This window comes from Delphinapterus leucas, chromosome 5 (genome assembly GCF_059928025.1).
Source record: "Delphinapterus leucas isolate spDelLeu-1000000601 "Yukka" chromosome 5, BTC_Dleu_Yukka2, whole genome shotgun sequence".
NCBI lineage: Eukaryota > Metazoa > Chordata > Mammalia > Artiodactyla > Monodontidae > Delphinapterus > Delphinapterus leucas.
In genome coordinates, this window is record NC_143133.1 from 134,932,386 (window position 1) to 134,958,014 (window position 25,629).

Consider the following 25,629-nt stretch of genomic DNA (forward strand, 5'->3'; position numbering starts at 1 on the left):
CAATAATGCTTCTCATCAATTACACTGAAATTTTTATTTTAAAGTCAAATATATGCCTTATTTAAATGGTGTTTGGGAATATGTTGGATTATACTGGGTGGATTTTGTGAGCAGTCTTAGAAAAGTTATGCCTGAAGCAAACTGAAATCACTTGCTCTGATGCTATGGCAAGGGCAAGGGAATACAGAACACAGTTGTTAATTTTCTGTACACAACATTCTTTCTGTTTCACTCAGTTAAAAAATCTACATTCCCAAAGGCTATGGCATTTTACTGGGTCTGTTAAATATGATAGAGGCACAAGTAACCTTTTATTCTTGAAGCGTGGGTATCTGAACTGAGTGGATAAAAATTCTCCCCCATTAGGATGACAAAGGGTAGTATTCTAGAGAGCATTTGAGTTTCCAAGATTTGGTCAAATTCCTTTCAAAAGATTAAATAAAATAACAGAAGAAGATTTAGGAGGTATAAAACTTGCTTTTTGACCTCAGATATAGTCTGTTTAACAGTTAGAAACTGAGATTCTGGAACCAGTCTGCTAAGTTTGAATTCCAATTGCCAATAACTAATTTCTGAACATTGAGAAGCTACTTAACCTCTCTTTGCCTTGGTTTCCTCATCTGAACTTAATGCGACAGATACCACATTAGTGCTTTTGGACTCTTTAACATTATATGAAAGGCTATGTTTGGCTTCATAGGTGTTGTATTTAAATAATTTGCTTCACAGCCATTTGTTCTATTTTTCCTATGAGCATATGTTAGTACTTTTCATTTTACTTTATAAACAAAACTAGGAATTATAAGCATACAGGATACTGCTTACAGGGTTCGATTAAATTCAACCAACTTGGACTGAGGGATTTCTGTGTTCTAGTAGATAATTCCCACCCAATCTGTGGGCCTCAGGTATCATTTCAGATCTTGTGTCTTGGCTCTCGAACCTGACACAATGTCATCTCCAGGCCTGGGAACTATTGTTATCTCATTTCTCAGTGTGATTCTTTCCCAGAAAAGATGGCCCCTTGGTTGACTCACACACCCAGCTCCATCTAGGAAGTTGGTAAAGTCTTCTCCTGCAGAAATTGACCCGTTAGATCATCCCTCCTACTAAGAAGTTAGGCCAACTCAAAACCTCGTGGAGATTAGGAAACCAGCACTATTTCAAAAGGCAAATAGTTTCACGTTTTATGGCCCTTACATGGAATGTACTTCTGCTGCTAAAAGTTCTCTACAAGAACATGACGGGATGGAGAAAGTAAATACAAAGGCCCTGACCTTTGTCAGTCTGTCTTTTGGGCTTCGAAATCTTTTCTCGGGTGGAGACCTTTTAGAGACCACATTCTCTCACTCCACAGAATTTAAGCTATTTATTTGATTTTTCAAGGATGCAACTTTGAAGATAAAGAGCTGCCACACCAACCCTAGTCCGTGACAGAGGTGTAGCTTACTGGCAACCTGGCCTCTACAGCAGGAAGGTATTTCTCTGGATCCTGGCCCACTTCCTGTTAAGGGTTCTCTGTGTCTCAAAGCATCTCCTTCCTGTGAAGAAGCACAGAGTTGCTCAGACATCTGCTTCCAACTTCAAAGCCTTTAGAATTTTATGTATCCTTTCCACCTACTGTCTAGCATTTATTCTCAGAGCTTTCTGGCATGGATTATGCTAAAGCCTCATTTGTGTAAAATGTGGGCGGGTTGACATAGGTCTTTGCTCTTGTATCTGTCGGAATCAAAGGAGAAATGTCTGGTCAAATACATTATATTCATAAACCTCATTGCCAAGTGACAACCGACTGAGCATTTCTGGGTCAATTCTAATGTAATTGTTAATCAAAGCACAGTCTATTTTCCTTAATTACAGGTCATCTTTGCTTATGTCAACCCTTGCCATGGAATTTTTAGGCTGTGCTGAAATTGATTAGTGCCTGGTCAGTACACATCAATCCTAAATCTTGTTGTATCCATAGCTGGGCTGGAGAGATCAGGGATTAGAGGAAGCCTGTGTAATTCCATAAATAATCTTTTGAGACTCAAAGATTGTTTAATGCACTGTTTGAGCTAGCTTTTGGGATTGGCTTTGCCACTGATCGTATGCCATGGAAACACAGACAGTTTGAAACCATCCTTGACTCTGCTGTTTTCCGGGAAAACAGGAGGTCTAAGCGTTGAATGTAGATAAATCTGCCAGGAGGTAAATAAGGAAACCGTGGAAAAAGCAACCCAACAGTATTGCCATAGCAACAATGAGAGGATAAGCAACTATTTATCTGGCTCAATATATATATGTTTTGTATGTAATTTTTTTTTAAAGATTCAAGGTTTGTTTTGCCCAAGGAAGTAGACTCAGCGAGATTTAAGGGAGAGCTGGTCCATGAGGATTCTATTAGTGACAAGCTCTTTCCAACCATATTCAAAATGTTTATGGACACAGATAACTAAGAGATAAACGGGACTTTTCACATTTGTTACTGATTATGGTCACATTGAATGGGACTGTTTGGGGTGATGGCTTTTCTGTGGCCCTTTCAGGGGAGTCTGTGAGGTCACAAAACTCAGAGTTTTTGCTTTTTTCTTTTTTTTACAATATTTACAAAATTTGCAATCATGGGTGAATCTGTTGGTGCCTTGGGATGAATCGAAGCTGGCACCAGACTCTACCAAGAGTTGTTCTCCTTTCGTGGCCAATGGACTCATGTGAAAAGACCCATGGAATGAATGCCTGATGCACTTAAGAAAATCCTTGATGAAGCAATAAAAACTGTTAATGTTCTTAAGTCTCTACCTGTAAGTGTACATCTTTTTAATATTTTGGGTGAGCAAGTGGAAAGAGTATATAAAGCACTTCTATTGCTTCCCACAGTGCAGTGGTTGTCTTGAGGAAAACCACTTATACAATTGTTTGAATCAGGAGCTCAACTCATTGCTGTTTTTTCCTTTAACACCATTTTAACTTGCAAGAACAATTCCATTTCTCTTATTGTTTTTTTAGAGATACAGCAATTTCTTGTAAAAATATGTTATGTTAACATGTAATGGGTGTATCAGTGTTATTTTTAAATGAGTTAATATGTAACTATTCAAGTTTTTTCAATTTTAATTTCTATATGATAAATAACCCACATAAAGGAGGATTTTGGGGGGCTTCAATACTTTTAAGAGTGCCAAAATGTTCTGAAATAAAAAAGTTTGAGAACTATGGCTCTAGGGTAATTTTTCTGAAATAAACTCATTTTTGCCTGTATAGTCTCTGGTAACTTCAGCGTTATGACATTTCTGTAATTCTAAGATTCTTTGATTTTGATTTTAACACTCTGAGCTTTTTACAAGATACTGGATCAGGAAAACGTGGAGGTCTGGCCTGATTAGAGAGAGGTATCTTAGTAGTTAGCTATCTGCATTAGACAGATTTCAGTAGGAACTGGCGTTCATTCCTTCATTTTTTCCAACAGACATTTATTGAGTATTTGCATTGTGCAAATCGTGGTGTTGGTTGATGTGGAGGATACACAGTGAATCATACTTAGAGGCATTCGATTGGAATCTCTGTGAAAGCAGGAATCTTGTCTTCTCCATGTTGGGAGGCAGTGTGGAAAAGGTGGAAGTTGGTAGAAATCCACATCATTCTCTAGCTGTGTCTCCTTGGGCAGGTTACTTAGCCTCTCTGAGCTTTTTCTTTATTTGTAATGTGATACCTAACCTTTTGGTTTATTCTGATAATTAGTAACTGCATGATATAAAATACTTTTGCAGTATCCTGGGATTTCATATCTAAACTACATAAACGGCTTTACTTTATAGCTATTTGCCAACCCAGGGAGCATAGAAACAAATACATTTTCAAACAGGAAATTCTATACATATGTGTAAAAATAATCTTTGTTTTTAAAGTCTAACTTAAAGCAGAATTTATTTATTTTCTCTTTTTTTTCCCTTCTAGTTTTATTGAGGTATAATTGACAAATATAATGCATATACTTAAAGTGTACAATGGGATGATTTGATTTACATATACGTTGTGAAATCTTTACTGCAGTCAAGCTAATTAACACCTCCGTCACCTCACAAAGTTACTGTCTGTGTGTGTGTGTGTGTGTGTGTGTGTGTGTGTGGTGAGAATGTGTAAGATCTACTCTGTTAGCAAATTTCAAGTGTACAATACAGTATTATTAAATACAGTCTGATCCTCAGAACTTATTCATCTTCTAACTGAAAGTTTGTTCTCCTTGACCAGCATCTTCCATCTTCCCGACTCCCCAGCTCCTGGCAATCTCCATTCTACTCTCAAGCAGCATTTATTTTTAAAGAACCAGAAAATAATCAGTCTATCTTTCTTATAAAGAGAGCTGATTTCCATAAAAAATAAGTTTCAATAACTTTGGGGTATGTTACATTAGGTTGTGTTAATCATTGTTAAAGAAAAACTATTCCATGGTGCTTGTTAAAGATGGTAAATCAGCCTTTGTTCAGGATCATCGAAATAGGTGTAGGGATCACTGCAGTGGGATTTTACAGTGGGGAGAGAGATGGGGCTGAACTCAGAATACAGCAGTGCAGGTGGGAACGTATAGCTGGGCGGGGGGACCGAGTAGGGGTCATGGGGTGAAAAATGGCTAAGAGCAAACATCCGGGGGAAGGGGAGTTCCAGGTAAAGTGACCTAACCAGATTCTTGCTAAAGACAGGTGCTCAGACATCACCTTTGGGATGGTAGAAGCTGAGGACCCAGGTTAGGTATTGAGCGTGATCAGGTAGCTGTAAGGGTGAGGGCTCCTGGTTAAACTGACTTTGCAGGGTTCTTGCTAAAACTTGATTTTATAAGGAAGGGCGTGAAAAGCCTCGGAGAAAGTCCAGGAGCCTGACTTTGGACAAGCACAGAATCTTTGTCAGCAAAATCAGCATTGTGTTTTACTATAGTCATTTAGTTTATCTTTACTCATTTTTGTCACTATCCTTATAATAAAATACTACATAATAGAGGAAAATAAAACAGAAATTCCATAAGAATGCTAAAAATGAATACACATCGAGTCACACAAGGGGAAACCTTTGAATGAACTGTTCCCTGAGATGTAAATGTGCATCATTTAAAAATTATTGGCAACCCTGTTTAATGTTAAATCGTTAAAAATGCTGTTTCATTTCATTGAAAGTATTTTTAAGAAAGTGTACTTATATCAAGGTTATTTTATTGCTGTTTTAAATATTTGCTTCATATAAATCCATTCTATAAATCAGAATTCCATAAAATATTTACTGTTTTTCTTAGTCAAGTGCTCTTTGTAAATCTTTACAGGAAGGTGGGTGTGCCTTTGACAGGCTATTTTCACGCAGCTCTGCTTGTGCAAATTACATAACGTGAATTTTCTTTCTCTAAAAATAGATTGTCACTTGCCTGGTGACAAGTGACTCTTTCCAGAGTCTTTCTGTGGCAGAATGATGTTTGACTTCTGGTATTTATTCAGAGGTACATGAATTCAAATACTGCATCTGTAGAAATAGATCCAAATGTATTGTAGCATTAAAAAGTTTTACTTATATAGAAAAAAACACTTGTTACTCTTTACTTATGATTCAGTAATGGGACAGAAACTGGAGAGTCTGCATGGAATTGGTATACACTTGGATAGTTATTTTTAAGTGTGGAATTCTGGAGGATAGGCGGTGTAGAGCCATGACTGCTGTTTACAGAGGCCGAGGCACAGGGGAACCGATGCCCATAGTTAGATATATGTACCGCAAACGATTTTTATTTTTCTCACCGTTCACCAGCTACTCTGCTGGTCACATTTGCATGCATACTCATCTAACAGGCTAGCTGCTGCCATGGTAGCACAGAAGAAAAATGAAACCTATTATTTCATGAGATGAGAGTTCCCTAGCTATACAGGTGCAGACTGGTGAGAAGGATGCTTTTACTTTTGCTTTGTTGAGCTCCCAAGGTATGGGCCTACGTCTGTGATCACAAGTACCATAGGGGCCAGGGTGCTTGTCTGAGGTCGCCCTTCTCTGTGATCTAGTAGAGATCCACACACCACTAGACCACAGGGATCCAAATCTGGTTCCACTGATAACATGGCAACAGTGCGTTGATTGACATCAAGACAAATCCAAGTACGAGGATTTTCCAACGTGAGTTATTAGCTGGCAAGTAAGTAAGTCCATATGCTTGTGTTTCTCTTCCTAGGGTGGGGCTGACAATTCTCACTGTTTTTTTGCCTTTTTGAGGTAAAATATGTACTGAAAGTTTTCTCTCCGTGCATTTTCTAAAAACAAATGAGGTGTCAGGTGAGACCACTGGAATTCAAAGGAATCTTCCAGAAAACTGCAAATGACAATGCTATTGTTATTTCTGTCACATGTGCGTGTTGTTTTTCAAATGCCTCTTGCATGCAGGGTGTTCCATGGACTCCCCGTGGGCTGTGAGACTCCATGGTCCACAGTTAGTGAAACTGAACCACGTAAAGACGCCAACCAGAAGCAAACGAGGAGGACAGGCAGCCCTGTTCTTTGCTCCCTGCCCATCTTTCCCACTCCATCCACTGGATGCTGTTCTAAAAAGACCCACGTCTTACTCTGCCGGAATCATTTTGTTTATTTGAGTCTTCCCAAAGAAGACAATGTTTTGGAGGAGCTTTGTAAATAGCCAAATGCAAAGTGGACGCTCTCGGGAGAATTCTGTCAATGGTACACGTATGTCAAGTGCCTGCTCTGTACCAGGCGTCGGATGAGTTACTACAGTGAATTGTTCAATTCCACTCATTACATGTTTTATTGTGTAATTTCAACTTTCTTTATAAAACGCAGTTTTCTTTGTAAAGGGGCAGTTTTAATGTTTTAAATTTTATTTACATTTTTACATTTTCTTTATTTTTTATTTGAAGTATAGTTGATTTGCAATGACTCAGGTATACAGCAAAGTGATTCAGTATTTTTTTTTAACATCTTTATTGGAGTGTAATTGCTTTACAATGGTGTGTTAGTTTCTGCTTTACAACAAAGTGAATCAGTTATACATATACATCTGTTCCCATATCTCTTCCCTCTTGCATCTCCCTCCCATCCTCCCTATCCCACCCCTCCAGGCGGTCACAAAGCACCGAGCTGATCTCCCTGTGCTATGTGGCTGCTTCCCACTAGCTATCTGTTTTACGTTTGGTAGTGTATATATGTCCATGCCACTCTCTCGCTTTGTCATAGCTTACCCTTCCCCCTCCCCATACCCTCAAGTCCATTCTCTAGTAGGGCTGTGTCTTTAGTCCTGTCTTACCCCTAGGTTCTTCAGTTTTACGTATATATGTTCTTTTTCAGGTTCTTTTCCCATTTAGGTTATTACAAAATATTGAGTATAGATCCTGGTGCTCTACAATAGGTTCTTGTTGTTTATCTATTTTATACATAATATACATAATAACATAATATATTTTAATCCCAAATTCCCAATGTATCCCTCCCTTCCTTTCCCCTTTGGTAACCATAAGATTGTCCTCTGTGTCTGTGAGCCTGTTTCTGTTTTGTAAATAAGTTCATTTGTATCGTTTTTTTTAGATTCCACATATAAGTGGCATCATTTGATATTTGTTTTTCTCTGTCTTACTTCGCTTAATACGATAATCTCTATTTTATCATCTTTTAACAAAGCAACAGGCCACATGGAATATGGGGCCCGGGGAGAGAAAAGGCAAAACCACTAGGTTTTTCATGGCAGACCATTTGAGAAGCATTGGTCTAACGTACCCTCAGGTTCTCTAAAGATGCCTTTGGATTTGCTACCTTCATGCCTTTGCATGTTTTTTAGCTAATACTGTCTGTCTTTTAAAACCCAACTATAATATCCTCTCCTTCATGAATTTTCCCTGAACTCTTGCACTGAAGTTCTTTGTGTTTCTGCTGAAACCTGTGACCAGTACTTAGTGCAAGTAGGGTCAGTTAACATTCTGCACAAACGTACTCATGTCTCTGCAGCACCGTGTTGGAGGATGCCCCTGAGAAACACAGGGTGATGGACATCTGGGTTGGAAGCCTGACTTTTGTCATGTGTCAGCTGAGGGACCTTGAGTCAGTCCTCATTCATCAAATGGGACTCTTGTTAGCACTTAGCTCTTAGGGTTGCTATGAGGATCAAATAATCCACGTAAAGAATTAAGTGGACAATTTCTGGCGCATACCAAACACTCAGTAAATGACTGCTATTATGTTTTTCATTATTAATATTAGCAGCATGTTTAGAATATTTTTATTGCCTTTGTTCAGGCAATAAAATTAATCATTTAATTGCTTTGCTTTGAGGAAAAAGAGATAAGAAGACACTCCCACAGATCCACTTTTTGAAGACACATGTAGAAACGGTGGGGTGCAGAAGTATGGAGAGTGATTGGATTTCTGCAGGTTTCTACTGGGCCTTAGAGAGCTAGTCAGGGCAGCTGAGACATCCTGGTTTGGGCTCTGTGCACATAACTTGAGTCACTCTTATGATACTTTTTCTTACAGACAAAACTCACACTACCAAAAGGAAAATGGGATTAAAAAAAGAAACTTGAGAAGAAGGCAAGATATCTAAAAATATCCCCAACAACAAAATATTTGGCAGGAACACCTGAATTTTCTGAGTATAATTTTAGTTAGGTAAACATTGAAAAGATATATTTTCCTAAAAGAAGAAAGAGTCATTTTATAGAAACTCATCATTGGCAGGAATCTTCATGTCCGGAAGATCAATTTTGCAAAAGATTTTCCTTGTTTTAAAGAGTAAGAAGATGTGAATTTGAACAAGTTGCAATAACGGTGATCAACACCTAACTGCTTAACTGACAAGATTTACCCTCAAACAGGCTTCTCTGTAGGACTATTATCTAAGAACATAGACATGTAGATGGTAACTATGGTGCCTGATCATGCGACACTTAAATGAAATGATTGTTTTAATGTGTGGACTAAACAAGTACATATATTAAAACCATATTTATGGATATATAGATGTCTAGGATGTGCTTTATTGGGCCTTAAAAAGTGGGTAAACTCTGCTCAGTGTAAGTGGAAATATATTCAATATATAACTAAATTAAATGCCAAGCAAAACGGTGCTGAATTTAAGGGAGTGGATTATGGTTTTGTGGTCAAATTATTTTGGGTATATTGAATGTCAATTTGAAAGGGAGACTATAAACAGAATTCTGGGAAGAGCTAGGAACAAGATCTAAGAGCTGCTTAAGCCCTTGCTAGACAAGGTTATTAATACAAAGACATAATTTACTATAGTTGGATGCTAAGAAAAACAAAGTAAAGCTCAGAGTATTTAAAGCCTTGCAATCTGATTCTCTATCTGTAGGTGTACACACACACACGCCACACACACTCAACATGTGTTAACATACCCACCAGGTACATGCATAGATCTGAAAAAAAGGAACGATAAACATTTTTGGAAGAGAAGTTAAGCTGAACGCACACACCCAGTTTCAATAACAAGGTCTGTGAGACTTGAAGAGCACAACAGTCTGACAGGGAAGTGTGAAATCATCACAGACTGTTGAGTGATTCAAAATGAGATCAGACAAAACACTTTAAAAGTGCACTGTTCGAAACAGTCCAATGTTAGAAGATAGTAAAAAGGTGCCCTAAGTCGGTCTGTCCCACTTCTAACTTTTAATGCTTTCTTTTAGCTTAAAAATAGAAAAGTGTAATATTTACAGAAGTACTAAAAGTTAGGCCTGAACATTAAAGTGCTTGTTATTTAGCAATAGCATATATGATACTCGTGCCCTTGTTGTAGAAACAACAGAAATATTGCTATATGTCTTGGTCCTTTCCTGCTACTAGAAATCAAAAATGAAGAAAGAGCTTAGGGTTCAGAGCACCATTTAAGAACTGGCTGGTAGATCTGTCGTTAAAATTTAAGTTCTAAACACACATATCCAACACAACACGCCTTGATTTTGTAGCCAAAATGAAAGAGGATTAAGTTTTTCCCCCTGTATATAATGTCGTTATAATTGGATAAAAACATATGAAGATGATGGGAAAAGGATTCTTTGAGAATTATTAGCTAATGTATATAAAAAAGAGACATTGGAAAGTGACTGGCAATATAATTTTATAGACAAGCCCTCAAAAATAGTCAGCCCACTCTCAAAAATCCTCTCGAGTTCAATAAGCAAATTTTAAAACCCCACCCCCAAAGGGGGGACATCGGGTGAGAAGCATTCTCTAGAAGAGTTAATTTTACCTTCTCCCTGACCCCCCAATGGTAACTCAAAAACTGGTGAGCGTATACAATCTCTCTGTATCATTTGGTTTCTCTTATAGTCAAAGGCAGTCAGGGTGCGACATAAAATAAATCAAATTGAGAAGAAAGGGCTCAGTACATTTTTCTAATAGTTTCCAACTTATGCTTTTTTTCATTTAACCTGCAGTCCTGTGGTTGGGCATTCTTGCCCACCTTTGGGAAACTTTGAACCAGCCCCGGGAACTCACCATGCCCTGGAGTCAGCCGATGTGACGTTTTTGGATAAACCACTGGTTAGGTTCATGACCCTATGGATCGGCTGCCTGGAGCCAGTTCTGCCAGAGCCCTCCCTGATCTGTAGACTGTTTCTCGACCAGCACTGTACCCTCCGAACTGTCCAAGTGCTTGTGGTTCATGGGCCACCCCATCCCATGTAACTGCTTTTATATAAACCTCGTAGAAAATTGGCCTATGCTAACTTCTCTTATAATTCCTGCTTCCCAAAGTGTGCTATTTGATACCAAGTCTACTTATCTGCAGAAAACAGAGAGGAGGGTCCTTTGTCCAGTTCTCAAAGTTTGCTGTGGTAGTGAGACAAGATTAAACCACTTCATTTTCCTCAGGAAGTAGTGCTGGTGGAGGGGTGCTGGCCATGCGTGACATTTGCCTTGGTGCCTGGCCCACTGCTAGAGGGTAGAAGATGTTACATAAACATCTGTTGCGTGAATGAATGAAGAGTTGTTTCAAAGTGGGCTCAATTTTGGTACTACTCTTTCTGCATCCGTTCCTTAGCAAGTGGCCGCAGCCCCACAGGATCTGCAAAAACCCAGGAAGAAGAGAAAGGATGGGAGTTTAGTGACAAAAGAATAAAAATGACACTCTGTGTTGAGCCATCTTTTGAATTTTGAGCGTATGTACCATCTTCGACTAGCCTTAAACTCTTCAACGTGACGTATTGGGGGAAAATCGTGGCATTTTGAAGACAAACACAACTGTGTCTGAATCTTAAATTTGCTACTTACTAATATTTAAGTAGCAGAGCAGATTATTTAAACTCTCTGAGGCTCAGTTTTCCTTCACTGAAATGCAGAAATTACCTTTTGCCTTGGAAGCTTTTTCCGAGGTAAATCACTTCATATAGTGTGTGCGTTGTGTCTCAACAAGAGTAATGACAGTTTTCTTTTTTTTCTGAGTATCTTCTAGATGCCTGGGTCAGGGCTGGTGTGTATCCAGACACTCTCATTAATCTTCCCACTAAATGCGCAAGGTGAATGGTTTCATTCCCGTTATGCAGATAACGAAACTGACAGTCAGTAACGTAAAGGGATCTATACAAGGTCGCGGGGCTGAAAAGTGTGAGAGAAGAGACTTGAGTTTAAATTGATCTAACCCCGAGCCTAGGCTTTTCTTTAACCTGACTAATAAATATTATTTCTTCCCTTGCCCCAAAGAAATGGAAGTAACCCAACTCTCCCTCTCCTAGTTAATCTGCTTGCCCTCTTCTAAAGGGTGGGAGCCCTATTACCCACAATAAACGCCGATAGGCCCGACTGTTCTGCTTACTCTGCTTACTTATTTAAAATCTAACTCTGGGCTCCACACATAGAGTGTCCTTGGCTATCATTACTGGACCGCGCATCTTTTCAATAGATTTCTTCTCTGTTATTTCGCGTTAGACACTGCAATGCTGAAATCCAGAGAGGTTAGGGGATGCAGTAAACTTTTTAGAGCCTCTGAGATCACTCAGGTTTTCTGGATGTGTCGAAGTACAATGGTTTCTATCTTCTGTCCCGAGTAGCATCAGAGCAGAGATTCTTCTGGCCACGCGTCGGTGTACGATGTCAGTGGGAACTCTGAATATTAAGGGTGGAGATGCTTAGCTTGGATGACCTGCCTTTGGAGCTGTTAGCAGATCTGGCAATGCTTAGACCCATCGCTGAGTCAGAAGGATATGAACCTTGGACTTTAAGTGTTGCCTTTAATTAAATGAGCCTGGCTCCAATTAGATTCTGGCAAGTCAGCTATTTAGAAAGCGCTCATTCTTTGGAAATCTTCTGACTTTCCCAAGTTTTGTTTTTACTCAGCATCTCAGAATTGTTTTTGTTTTCCCTTTTAAGATTTATAATCGCTTGGATATAAACTGCTGTGGGTTCCGACCTCGGAAGGAAGATGCCTGTGTACAGAGTGGACGGAGGCCGAAGTGCGACAACCAGGATGCTGTGGCTCTAGCCCACATTGTCCAGCGAAAGCAGGACCCAAGGCACTTGGTCTTTATAGACAACAAGGGTTTCTTTGACAGAAGCGAAGATAACTTGAACTTCAAACTGTTAGAAGGCATCAAAGAGTAAGTTTCTTGAGGTAGTAACATCTGCAGGACATTACATTTCTCTTGAATAAGTAGTAAGGTCTGGAGAAGACCCACATCCTGTGTCTGATCAATTTAGCCCTTAAAGAGAATCTGGGAATGGAAGCCCAGAGAAGGGAACCAAACCCAAGGGGAACAGAATAAGGGTGCCGCCAGGTTTTACCATCACTGACCCGTGCAACCTACAAAGGTCCTACTGAGTTTCACCTCCATCATGTGGCTTGACCCTCACTGTGAAAATCCATGTGGGTGAGGCTGGAGTCATGTGGAGGTCTGTGGAATAGGAAGCAGCACAGCAGGGGTGAGCAGGTGACAGGGGCTCCATTACCAGGGCACAGGACCGGAGAACTAACAGACGAGCTGATATTGACAAGGCAGGATGTCCAAAGGCAGAATAAACTCAGTGACTTTGATCAGCGCATGGGAAGTCAGAGCCAGTCGGCTGAGTAGGACATGGTAGCCAAAGACAATGGCTGTTTAATTCAAGTAGGAGGGTCTCGGAGCATTTGAAAATCCTTCCATAGACATAGATTATGGGGAAAAGTATCTTGAGCTTACACTCAAGAAGTATTTGGAAATATAGGAAACGAAGACACTCCATAGTCGCAGGAACCTCACTGCAGAGTCTGAGCTATTCGCCCCCAACCATGGAGGTTGAGGCTACATTTCAGTGCTTCCCCCCAAAAAGCACACTTCATAGTCTTTGTACCTTAGTGAGAAATCAGGGTCACTAAGAAACTGGGGTGTGTGTCTGAACTTGAAGATAGAAGGGTGCTTCAGTGAAACAGTCAACCGGCCTTTTGTGAAACTGAGTGACTGCTGGGGACACAAGAGCGAGCCTAAAAGAAGCCAGGTCTTCCACGTCCAAGTCCAGTAATTTTTCTGCAGTGACTCTTGGTGTTTCTGCTGTTCCTATTTCTCTTGTTAATAAAACTCTGAAGCATATTTCAACAATTCTTCCTAGCTCCATGAATTAGGTAATGTGGATTTTATGGTCTTTTGACACTAGAGACAATGAGAGTTTCAGGAACCCCACTTTCATGAGTTTTTGTTGTGTCTTTCCCTGTTAATATTCATTCTTCACATCTCTTTGTGGAGTGGATTCTCTTAGATTCTCTCTTCTAAGTGTCTAAGTTCAGGAAATTTTATGTGTAGGAAAATTTACACACTAGAGACATCACTTACTGAGTTGGTATTATGGGGTCTTCTTTAAATCCCTGCATTTCCTCTTAGAATTAAGTGTATGCCTGGAGAATCCATCTATCCTATACATTCATAAAAATATGAATAACGTTTTATTTATGCTTTCAAAGAGGATTTAACCTTAAATGCATTATGAGGAGTAATGAGTTTAAAGTTAAATCTTCTTTGAATATGTAATTTACCCATTCAACAGCAAAAATGAAGATTTTGCTAAGCCAGATTTATGCATAGAATATTTCTATTAATCAGTGTAATGCAAAGTCAGGTAATTTTTTTGATTTTCCTTTATGAAAAGGATTAGTCGCTAAAGAGATCCGTGGTTTTAGCAGTTTCATCTCGTACATTCTGCCACAGCTAAATTAGTTCAAGGGCCATAGAATTTATAAATCGTGGATTATTAGTACTTCATAGAGCACAAATTCTTACTTAATTAGTACTCTGGTCACTAAATTATATAGGACATGTCTTCGGGGAGCTCCGAGCATCTAATTAGCATCCTTGAAGCACGTCCACCTCTGTGGCCTTTGGTCTCTCTGCAGCATCAGACATGCTGGAGCGCGTGGATTGCTGTATTCATGCTCCCTCAGTGCTATCCCCAGCTTGCTCCACTGACTTTTGGAGAAGGTGCTTAGAGGCCTGAAACTCCTGGCAGACTGTACTCTTGAAACAAGTATATGTTCTGTTTTAGTTTTTATATGTTCTGTTTTAGCTTTTAAGGAACAACTAAGTTTACTATTACACCCCAAAATTTGTACTGTGCTTTCATCAGAATTTTAATGAAAGCTTGGAGAGAGGCCAAATTGGAGATTCAGCAAAACATTGCAGGTAATTTTGAACCAGAAATTTTACTAAGTCCTTCAGATAATGTATATGCTAGACCCCTGGCTTTATTCTTCCTAAATGAAGAGCGGAAATCACAATGCACTCTCTTTAGGTAATTCAGCAAGGATCCTTCTAAATTGACCTCAGGTTTTCCAGAGAGATGCTTCATTGTGGAATGCCCTGGGTCTCAAACTTGAGTTTTGCTAAATTTATTTGAAAACAATTTAGTATTCCGGTTTAATAGAATGTTCCCAGATTCTTAGAAATCCTGAAGTATTATCTGAACCAAAGGCAGTTCTTTATTTAATTGGGCATTTTGGAATGATTTCTTTCTTTTTACTACATACATTTTGGATTATTTCTCATTAAGTTCAGTCATGCATCTTCTCCTCTAGAAGAGTACTCTACTGAAATTGTCAGCATTTTTCTTCTCATATTTCCTTGCATAAAACCCCATGTTGACACTTACAAGGTTACAATTCTACTTGACTGATTAAAGTGGTTTCTATGGGTGCAATGGAGCTTAAGATTGAGGAAAGTATTTTTCCAGGTTATCAGAATCCATTCTCATTCCATGCCTCTCTTTGCCTACATATTATAACCTTAAGTTAGACATTGGTATTTATGTCAAGTTCTCAATGATATAGAAAATTCAGTTCCCTTGAAACCTATTCTTCTAGTATGTAATTATTAACAGATGTGTCAGCTTGACAGTGACAAAAAACGTTTTGATTCTCAAGGTATTATCTGATAGTGTGATTTCTGCCAGATTAATGAAGGGCAGAGCCATTGGGTAAGGCATAATATTTCCAAGCAATTACGAAGAATGAAATATCATTCTCTCTTTTTAGGTTTCCTGAATCTGCAGTTTCTGTTTTGAAGAGCCAGCACTTACGGCAGAAACTCCTTCAGTCTCTGTTTCTTGATAAAGTTTACTGGGAGAGTCAGGGAGGTAGACAAGGAATTGAGAAGCTTATCGATGTAGTTGAACAGAGAGCCAAAGTCCTGCTCACCTACATCACTGCACATGGGGCCAAAGTGTTACCTATGAATGAATGAGTAGCAAATGAGTAGCAAAAGGTCTTGTGGCTAGAGTTCTACATATATTTATGCATTTTTGTTTTGGGGTCAAGTACACAAACCTCAAGTCCTTTTAGGGATGAGGCAGTAGCGACGAATACACAAAATAAATGAATCTAATCAAGTATATATGATGAGCCTGAACACTATAAGCAGACTCTAAAAGCTTTTACAATTATACTGCTACAAAAGGTGTACCTTTTCCTTCAACACCATGACCTGTGAGTCGCAACATCTGAGCACACAGTGGTTGCAATTATTATCCCAGCTAGTCGTGTTAAAATGTCTGTCGTGTCGGTTAGTGTGAATCAGGCGTAGTGACTCCTTTAATAATTTGCTGCTCTGACGGGAACGGTTCTGGGTGTCCTTCTGTTGCTAAGTGTTAGAACATAGAGCAGTCTCAACACTATGCACGGGCAACACTGTGTTGGAGATTGGAGGCGTATGATCTGCAGAAACCTCAGAGCTTACAGTAATTCTTAGGAGAAATGGTGGTTTATTTGTAAAACCCCCAGTGTATATTCTATTGTACCTACAAATGATCAGCCAGCTCTGTGATCCTGAGCTCAAGAATCACATTTTCCATTCCTTTTTAGAAAGGTATTTGTTGCCAGTATAGAAACCATCCATATCCGAAGATTTATACGTTAAGTAGTTTTGCTCTCTCAGTTTCGCTCCAACTTACGTCTAGTGGCTTAGACATTCAGCAGTTATAAGGTATTTACACGTGTGAAACTATACTTATAGAGTATCTTTTTGTTAAGTGGATGCTCTTTTTTACACTTTTGTCATCTTTACCGAGGATATACTATAATTTCTGTATATTTCATTAATAACAGTGGGTTTCTTCTAATTTGTTCTGTGTAATTATATTTAAGCTGAATTAATTGATATTGTCCAGATATTGACCATAGGACCGGATACTGAATGCGTTTAAATATATTGTTTGGCTTATTCTAATATGAAAAATATGAACAACATCAATTAAAACCCAACGCTGATCAATTCTCCTCAATGAAAGCACATGACTAGAACTGAAACAGCCAAAATTATTTAGGCTCAAATAATTCTCTCCAAACTCTACCAACTTTTTAATGAGGTAGAAGGACGTGAACACATAGTACTCCTGTGTTGAGTCCTCATGTCCTTGAAGGTGTCCACATAATGGTGTTTGATAGATGGTCACATACAGATTTCAAATCCTGAACAAATCATTATTACCCTCCCCCCATCCCTTATTAAGAAGCTACTCTACTGACTTCTCCTTTCAGTTTAAAAATACAATTTAAGAATGTTTATAATGCATTCTATCCTCTGTTTTCTCAGTTCTGCGTGTTATTCCTAAAGTGCACCCCATTTTCTGTGTTCTGATCGAGGGTCACTCAATATCACTGTAAATTAGAACTATTGAAGACATTTTGATAAAGGCTAATATATCTATAGATTATAATTTACACCAATGAATGGGGCAGAATGTCAAAATAGCATGTTGAACACAAGAGAAGACAGACCAAGGGAAAAGGAATCATTCAATCATCTAATTATAACTTTTCTAGGGTCGCATTCAAGCCCTATTCTCAGCACCTTCCCTTGCTGGCTGACCGTTGGAGAGCTGGTCTTCAGACGATCTATCTCTTCAGTGTCCCCTCTGTAGCCCTGAGCGCCTCCCCTGGTCCTACACATTCAGTGTACGCTTGGACCCTCATGAGTCTCCACTTCTGCCTGCTGGATTTGGGCTTTTTAAGATTGCTTTATGTCTCAATAATCAGCACATTAATGAAAAATTGGCCTAACAGAAGTCTGGAGATCCAGACTCTACTTTAAAATAACTCTTTGTCAAGTTGCCTTATACCTTGTCTTATCCATGTGGCATATTTGCATTTTAAAATGCTTTTTATGGAATATACCATCTTATCCAAATTTGTGAAATTGATGCTGGGAATTCCATGGTCCTCAGAAGCGGCTTTAATTTTGCATCTCAAGCTACACCATATTGGGGTAGCTTGGTCCTCCCACTAGTGGGTCTGATTGTAAGGTCCAGGAACACGTGTTTATCTTAGGCACCTTTGCTTTTCAACAATGTATTTTGTTTTGGAATCAGTGAATAATTCATGCTGTATTATTTTTGAATAACGGATGACTGAGGGCCAGGCTTTTCATTCTAATAAGTACTACTCTGCTCTTACTGGAACTAAGGGAACACTCCGTGCCTTTCAGTTGTGCTCACTATGCTGTGGTTTGCTTCGCGTCGCACGTTATGGGCTTCATTTGTAACTTGACAAATTTGGAATAGAGCAGTTTGCCTGGGCAGACACACAAAAGCTTATTCTTCTGTGATTATTTTTTTAGCTGATATTATGAAAATGAATATCTAAAAAATGTATAATAAAAATATTAGAGATGAAAGATGTGTGCTTTTCATTCTGTAGGTGGTTTTCCTGTTGTTGTTTTGTTTTGTTTTTGTTTTTGTTTTTTTGTAGATGGGCTGCTTTTCAGAAGTGAAGTCTAGGAGAATGTTTGCTGCCTTCATTCATGATAAAAGAAACGACTGAATAGTCAAAAATTATACTGGATTGTGTTTGTGTACGCATGTATTTGGTATCATTAACAGTGATTTCATGACTTCTCTTGGTGTACATTTAGCATTGTTTTAGGTGGTATGAAAATTAGGTAACAGGTATCATAAACTAGAAGAAAACACTAATTTAGGGTTTTCTTTGCTTTGGGTGAGTCTTACCATTATGTTTAAAGTTTTCTTTATAGTATTCATATTTATTAAGCTTATTAGGCACCTGGGGAGCTTATTGAAATATAAGGTGTTTTAGACTTATGCTCAAAATATTTATAATCCCTGAACTTGTGTAATAGCCTGTTTATACCATTGTACTTTTAAATAGACATTAAATTACAGCTAATGACTAAAATAACTTAGTCGTAGATTCATCTACACACTGTCTTATGAAATTCTAATGTTTATCTTAGCACAGAACAACTAATGCCCATTTAGGGCACTAGTCTGAAAATATGATATGGGAATTGTACATGGGTCAAATAAAGATGATGAAGACCTTTCTCTAAAAACTAAATAGTGTCATCAAGAATTAAGAACTTTCATGAATGAAAGATGATTCGACTTGTCAGAGAAGTTTCCGGACACTTGGAAATAGCCAGAAGTGTTCTTTCAGTGCAAGGCTGGGCTTGATTTTTTATTGAATGGACTATTTAACAGTGCTCTAAAGCAGAGGTTAACTTGTCAATTTTTATCCCAGGGAGATGCAGATCATTTCTGTCTGGTGGAAGAGACAACCCTAATGGTTTTACAGTTTACTACCCTGTTGGACATTAACCAGTTTTTTTATCTAGTCCAACAATCTTATCCTAACATAGCCTGTAAATATTTAGCTTTGAAATACTCTTTGAAATGATCTTACCATCTTACTGGTTCCCTTGTTAGTTAATTATTTGAATAAAATCTTTGACATATGTTCATTTTACATCTGCATAGGAGTTGCAGTTCTACCTTTTTGAAAATTTTGCTTTAATAAATTTTTGACTGCAGAACCAAATATTTGTAGTTTCTTGAGAGTCATGATTTTAAAATTTTGAAACTTTAACCACTTTCAAAACAGAGTCACATAATTTTACGAACTGAACGCTACCATTTGATCAACAGCTTAAGTTTATTTTCATTTAATCCTTTAATTTATTAAAAGTTATTACTTGATCATCTACTTGAAAGGTCTGACTCAGTCGGGTTACTGGCAGACTTTGTTTTGTAGCCTAAAAATTCACATGGTATGTGAATGAAGTCACAGAAATCCTTTCTTACATCAGCGTTTCATATGGTTAAACTGGTTCAACATTTTTTTTCACCTTAGAAAGGTATCCTTTTACACTCATGTTTCCAAAGTGCATTTAATTTGTTGATAAAAATATGCACAATTTTGCACACATTCAGAAATCTCTATGCATCTTCTTTCTAAAAGAAGTAATGTGTATTTCTTAGCAGCACTTGTCAAGATTTCTAAGGCTTTTGAGACAAAGAGCTAAAAACAAAACAAACAGAAAAACCCTCCCTTTTCACGGGCTTTTATCACATGCTGCAGAATAGCTAGCTGAGCTATATTTCAAAAGGCAAACTGGGCTGCAGGGAGTGGACCAGTAACTAAATGAGACTGAAACAGCTGTGATTTTGCAAAACGTGCCAACGTTTTCTTTAGCTCCAGGACACGAGACATTATCTGGCTCATAAAGTACTCTATGTTATTGGCTCAACTTCTGTTTAGGAGAACAAGAGATCTTGTTCTGTATCCTCATTTCAGGTCCTCAGGAGTATTACAAATTGAGGTCAACATTATTATTTTGCCTTTTAGTACTTAAAAAATTAAACTGTGAGTCAGATATCTGCTCTAACTTGGTGAGAATACATTACAATGAAACTTGCGAGATTCAGGTCTTTCATAAGAGAATTTTGAAATAATTTATAGCATCTCCTAGGAGAGAGTCAATCTTCCTCTCTCTTCATCAGGTAACAAGTGACAGTTAAAATATAAGACTTTCCCAAGACTTCTGGTGACAATTGTGGCAGTACCATTTGTGTCATTTCCTTACTTTATTGTTAATTGCAAGTAGAGATGAACTATGTTTAAAGAGGAGTGACATGGCAGCATCCAGAGCAGGAACTTCCTGATTAAGGACATAGATTCCTAATTAAATCTTGACTTTGTCCCTACCAGTTGCCAGTAGTAACATGCCTTCAAGTCGTGACAACCAAAAATGTCTCCGGATATTGTCAACTATCCCCTGAAAGGCAAAATCATCCCCTGGTTCAAAACCACTGCTTTAGTCCGTTGCTAAAAGGCCCCCCCATAGAAGGTAAACCTTTAATTTTCTTTTGTCTTCTTACGTTCAGTTCATGAAGATGTTATCTGTCAAATTCCTCATATTAGAATGGATTGCCATGTTGTATGACATCAATCAGAGCCCCAAGAGGTTTGATGGTTTGGGGGAAGGGATCTTGAAATAAGCCACAGGAGAGTCAGGAGGAAGAGATATCTTGGGCTCTGAAATACAGACTTTAGGTGAGGAATAAATCTAGGAGCACACGACAAATTAAACGTCAGCGCAAACATTTTGGAATGAGTGGTGGTAAAATTGCTTTACCTTCCTCTGCCCCCGAGGCCAGTATCTGTATCCTTTGAGAAGAAGACAGGTCTGTAAAGAAGGCATGCTCTCATCAGGACTCTAACAGCCCAGGGGACCACCCCCCCCCCTGCCCCGACAGAAAGTCAAGTATTGCGGAGGGTGTTTCCTTACAGCAGGAGGGAAGAGTAATGAAGTGCCTTAGAGGGAATTGTTGGACCAGCATGCAGTTAGCAGCCAATGGGCAGAGCAGAATCACATGGGAAATCCGAGAAAAGGATGGAATATCAATAAAATAGACTAAGTAATGTCACAGAAACAAAGTGCCATCGAATCTCCGTGGCTTGAAACCACAAAGGCCGATTTCTCCTTCAAATGCCCTTCCCGGCTTGGCAGGAAGGCTTTGTGTTTCCTAAACCCTGGGACCCAAGCAGGTGAGCAGCCTGGATGTATCCATCGCTGTGCCCGAATGAAGGGACGTTCTGAAGGGCTGGTATATGCAGTTACAAGTCATTGGACAAAAGCAGTCTGGAAAGTGATAACTTGAACTATTTGGTGAATGAGTGGATGGCGAAAGGTACAAGTGGTGGCTCAGATTATATTTGAGGCAAATACAACCTATGTCTACTATTGTCCATTCAATAACCCTCTTCTGCTGGGGACCCCTCCCATCCCCATTTCACTTCCCCTCTGCCTGGGCCCCCAGGCCATAGTCGAGAGGTTAAGGGATGTATGTGTGACTTCCACTGGGCAAACACAGTCTCTTTATTCAGCTCTCTTTGCTATCATCATTGATTGGTTCAGAATTGAACACCTGACCGACTGGGTCAATCAGAAAACGTGCCTCAGAATTTTAGACCTGAAAAGGAGGAAGACCAGGACTAAAGTGATAATGGGCAATATTCTGGAGATCTTACTCAGACTTTACATGACTTGGAGAAAGCTGATTACAGAGAAAGGAGGAAAGATGGAAGGGAACCCGCAGAGGAGCTGACAGCTGACAGGAGGGGCGGCTGGTGCCTGTGGTCCTGTTGCTGCCGTTGCCTTAGTTGCCATGGAGATGCCTTCCAGTTCTTGGTCTCCTTGAAATGGCTCAGTGTCCTTTATTAATTCACCTTTTTGCTTCAACTTAATCTGGGTTGGTTGTTTTTCTGATACTTGCAACCAACAGAAAACCTCCGATTGGTTTCTAAGGTAGTTAGGTCTTCTTCTAATACAAAGTTTAGAAAGCACGTCGTGATTTCTTCCTATGACAGATGAAGATGTCCGTGCTCTCAAGTGTTCTTCCCCCACTTCTTTCCTTCCCAAACCAACTTCTGAAATATGTATCATCGTGCTCACATTGTTGATCTTCTTACTATTTACCTTCCGGCTTCCATCTGTCACAGGTGCTTTATTGCTTTGTGTGCATGGATCCCCTGTCCACCATCAGTTACAGCTTCCTCATTCCTGACGTCTTTGTTTTTCCTCCTTCCTCTCTTTGCTGACAGGTTTCTTCATCAGATGATGTTTACAGACTTACTCATGAGTTCTATATTCACAGAGACCTGCTCATTTGTGAATAACACTCTGTTTTATTGATGTGTTTAAACAACAGCCTGGTGTTAGGAAATTTGGATTTCATATATTTTTTTCCAAAACAAAATGTCGCTGGAGGTCTGTAGACATTGCAACCCTATCATTTGGCATTGAACATTACAGATAAGATTTCAGAGGCCAGCCTGCAGTTTTTGTTTTTTTTTTCAGTCTAACTTGTAGGTGATTTGCATTTCCAGTTTTGATGCACACTGAATTCTTTCTTTATTCTTTAATTTTAATAAATTCTCAGGACATGTCTTAAAGTTGGTCATTCTATATCAAATTTTCCTGGAACACAACAAGAAATCCACATATTTATATTTTTCCTCATCTCAGAAATACTTTTACAATATATATTTGAATATTCTTTTAGTTCTATTTGTTCTGTTTTCAGGTACGGAGATATTTATGATGTGTGTATGGAATCTGCCTCTGAATCAATTGTATTTTCCTTATTTGCTTACTTTTCTATATTTTTTTCCTTCACAAAAGATACTATTTTCTCGGGCTTCCCTGGTGGCGCAGTGGTTGAGAGTCCGCCTGCCGATGCAGGGGACACGGGTTCGTGCCCCGGTCCGGGAGGATCCCACATGCCGCGGAGCGGCTGGGCCCATGAGCCATAGCTGCTGAGCCTGCGCGTCCGGAGCCTGTGCTCCGCAACGGGAGAGGCCGCAGCAGTGATGAGGCCCGCGTACCGCAAAAAAAAAAAAAAAAAAAAAAAAAGATACTATTTTCTCAAGGGTTTTCTTTACGTCTCTGACTTTATTTCAGGGGCATCTATTCTACTTCTTACTACTTCTCAGTGTTAATTCCACTAACGAATTTATCTTCAAATTTCCTTTTTAGAAAACTCAGCTTTCATCTTTTGCTGCTTTTATTAACTCTTTATTGACTTTTAATTTTTTCATTCTTTTTAGTCGAACTAGTTCTTCAAAGGGTTTTAAAAATATCCTTCAAGACTGTAGGAAATAGTTTCTGAAACTATTCAAATTAAATTCAAATGAAATAAAGTTAAAAGCTTATTTCCTCGTCACACTAGCAACATTTCAAATGCTCTGTAGTCACAGGTGTTTAATGGATGCTCTATTATCATATCAGCTCGGATGGAGTGCATTTGCATCATTGTGGAAGGTCTGTTGGCCAGTGCTGCTGTAGAGCACAGGCCGCCTCTGTGTATTTTCATGTGCCATCCTCAGCAGTGGCTGCTGTTTCCCGATTTCTCCCCCTCTACCTCATCTGTCAGGCAGCACATCTAGGTTAGGGTTTTGGTCTCTGTCTTAGTCAGGTTGGGCTGCTGTAACAAAACGTCACAGACGAGGTGGCTTCAACAACAGGAATTTACCTTTTACAGTACTGGAGACGGGAAGTTCAAGACCAAGGTGCCAGCAGGGCCAGTGTCTGGGGAGGGCTCTCTTCTTGGGTTCCAGACAGCTACCTCCTTACTGTGTCTTCACATGGCCTTTTTGGGGTGTGCAGGTGGAGAGAAAGGAAGCAAGCTCTCGGATGTGTCTTCTTATAAGGGCACTAATCCCATCATGAGGGCTCCACCCTCACGACCTTGTCTAAACCTCCCAAAGACCCCATCTCCAAATACCATCACATTGAGGTTAGGGCTTCAACATATGAATTTTGGGGTGACACAATTCAGCCTATAGCACTAGCCCTTCAAAGTTCACATCCTTCTTGCATATAAAATACATAAATTCCATGCAAACAGCCCCAAAATTCTTAAACTGTTTCAGCATCATCTCTAAAGTTCAAAGTCTCATTTAAATACCATCTAAGTCACATATGCAGGAGACTTGAGGTATGATTCATCCTGAAACAAGATTCCTCTCCAGCTCTGAACCTGGGAAACCACACAAGTTGTGGGCTTCCAATATACTGTGATGCGGCAGGTCAAGGATAAACAGCCCCATTCAGAAAGGGAAAAATAGGAAAGAAAGGAGGGGAGACAAGGTCCCAAGTAAGTCCAAAACCTAGAAAGGCAACTCTCATTGGCTCTAAAGTCTTGAGAATAATCCTCTCTGGCTCAGTGTCCCACCTTTCAGGGTCATAACAGTGGCAGCGTCATCCCCACAGCTCTGCCCCTGCGGCTCTCTGAAAGGTCCTGCCCACATGACGTCTGGGATGGCAGCAGGTTTGGGGTATCCTGGCCAAGTGAGAACTGAAGGAACTAGTTCGGTCCCTTGGGACTGTGGTGAGAGTATCAGCCCTGATGATCTCTGAATCACCCTCAGCATCATCCTTCTGTTTTCTTGAGGAGTAGTGCACATTCATAACTGAAGAGATCTATGGTCCTGTCTTGTAGAATCATGCAGGCTGAGAAATCCCATGATCTGCAGTTAGTGAGTTTGACAGCATTTCTTCATTCTGTCCTGCTTTCTCTGTCTCTTTCATTTCAAAACAGCAGTGTCTTTGCTGGCATAATCCCATCTTCTCCTTCTTAGGTTTCTTAGAGCCCTATTGTTTATTTTCAAAGAAATCAACGCACTGCTTTCTGCTTTCGGTGATGGTCATCTTATAGCTTTATACTAGAGACGTCATTCTTTCTCATTTGCCATCTTCTTTATTCATTTTAGTGGTTTCCAAAGAATAATTGTATGCCTTTCTCCCATTTCTCGTTCTTCAGAAGGAGAACCATGTGAGAAAAGAGACTGTTGGGGCAGACTGGCGAGTGTGTCAGGGAGGAAGTGGAGAAGTGATCTAAAAGCTCCGGAAGTTACTTAGGCACAAGGGAATCAAGGAGTGAGGCAGGATGTGTCTAATTTTGAAGTGTTTTTCATACATAATTGTGGGTCATTATATATTTTAAGGTTCAAAGTGTATTGACTAACCATTCTGAGAAAACTCATGACTATGGGAGATAACTTGAAAAGATATTCCAGAAACAGTATGTAAAACAGGCTGCTGTGGGTTTAGATGCGTTTTCTGCACCTGTAGTCATCACACCAGTAGTAGTCTTTAAAGGGAACTATGTCAACCAGAGAAGGTTACCTGTGTTTGTATCACTGAGAAAGATTCAGAGCAATTGACAGTCACACACACACACACACACACACACACACACACACACCCCACACACACCACACACATGGGACAATAAATCCAGTTAAAGAGCTAGATTGTTTTCTTTCTTTTGTTTCTTAATGAACAGGTTGATTTCTTTTCACAGTTGATTTTAAACTGAGTGATTTACTATTATCAGAATTGAGACTTT

At 39.3% G+C, this 25,629-nt stretch overlaps 1 protein-coding gene across 2 annotated transcripts in view; it reads left to right on the top strand.

The window, feature by feature from the left end:
• Nucleotides 1–20,939, top strand: part of GASK1B (golgi associated kinase 1B) — a 46,799-nt gene extending 25,860 nt beyond the window's left edge. For both annotated transcript variants that reach the window (XM_089912492.1, XM_022582221.2), the window contains 2 exons: nt 12,337–12,563; nt 15,461–20,939. In XM_089912492.1, coding sequence (XP_089768618.1) covers nt 12,337–12,563; nt 15,461–15,668 — 435 coding nt within the window. In that variant the 3' untranslated portion in view covers nt 15,669–20,939. The remainder of the gene's footprint in view (nt 1–12,336; nt 12,564–15,460) is intronic.
• Nucleotides 20,940–25,629: the final 4,690 nt, after the last annotated feature.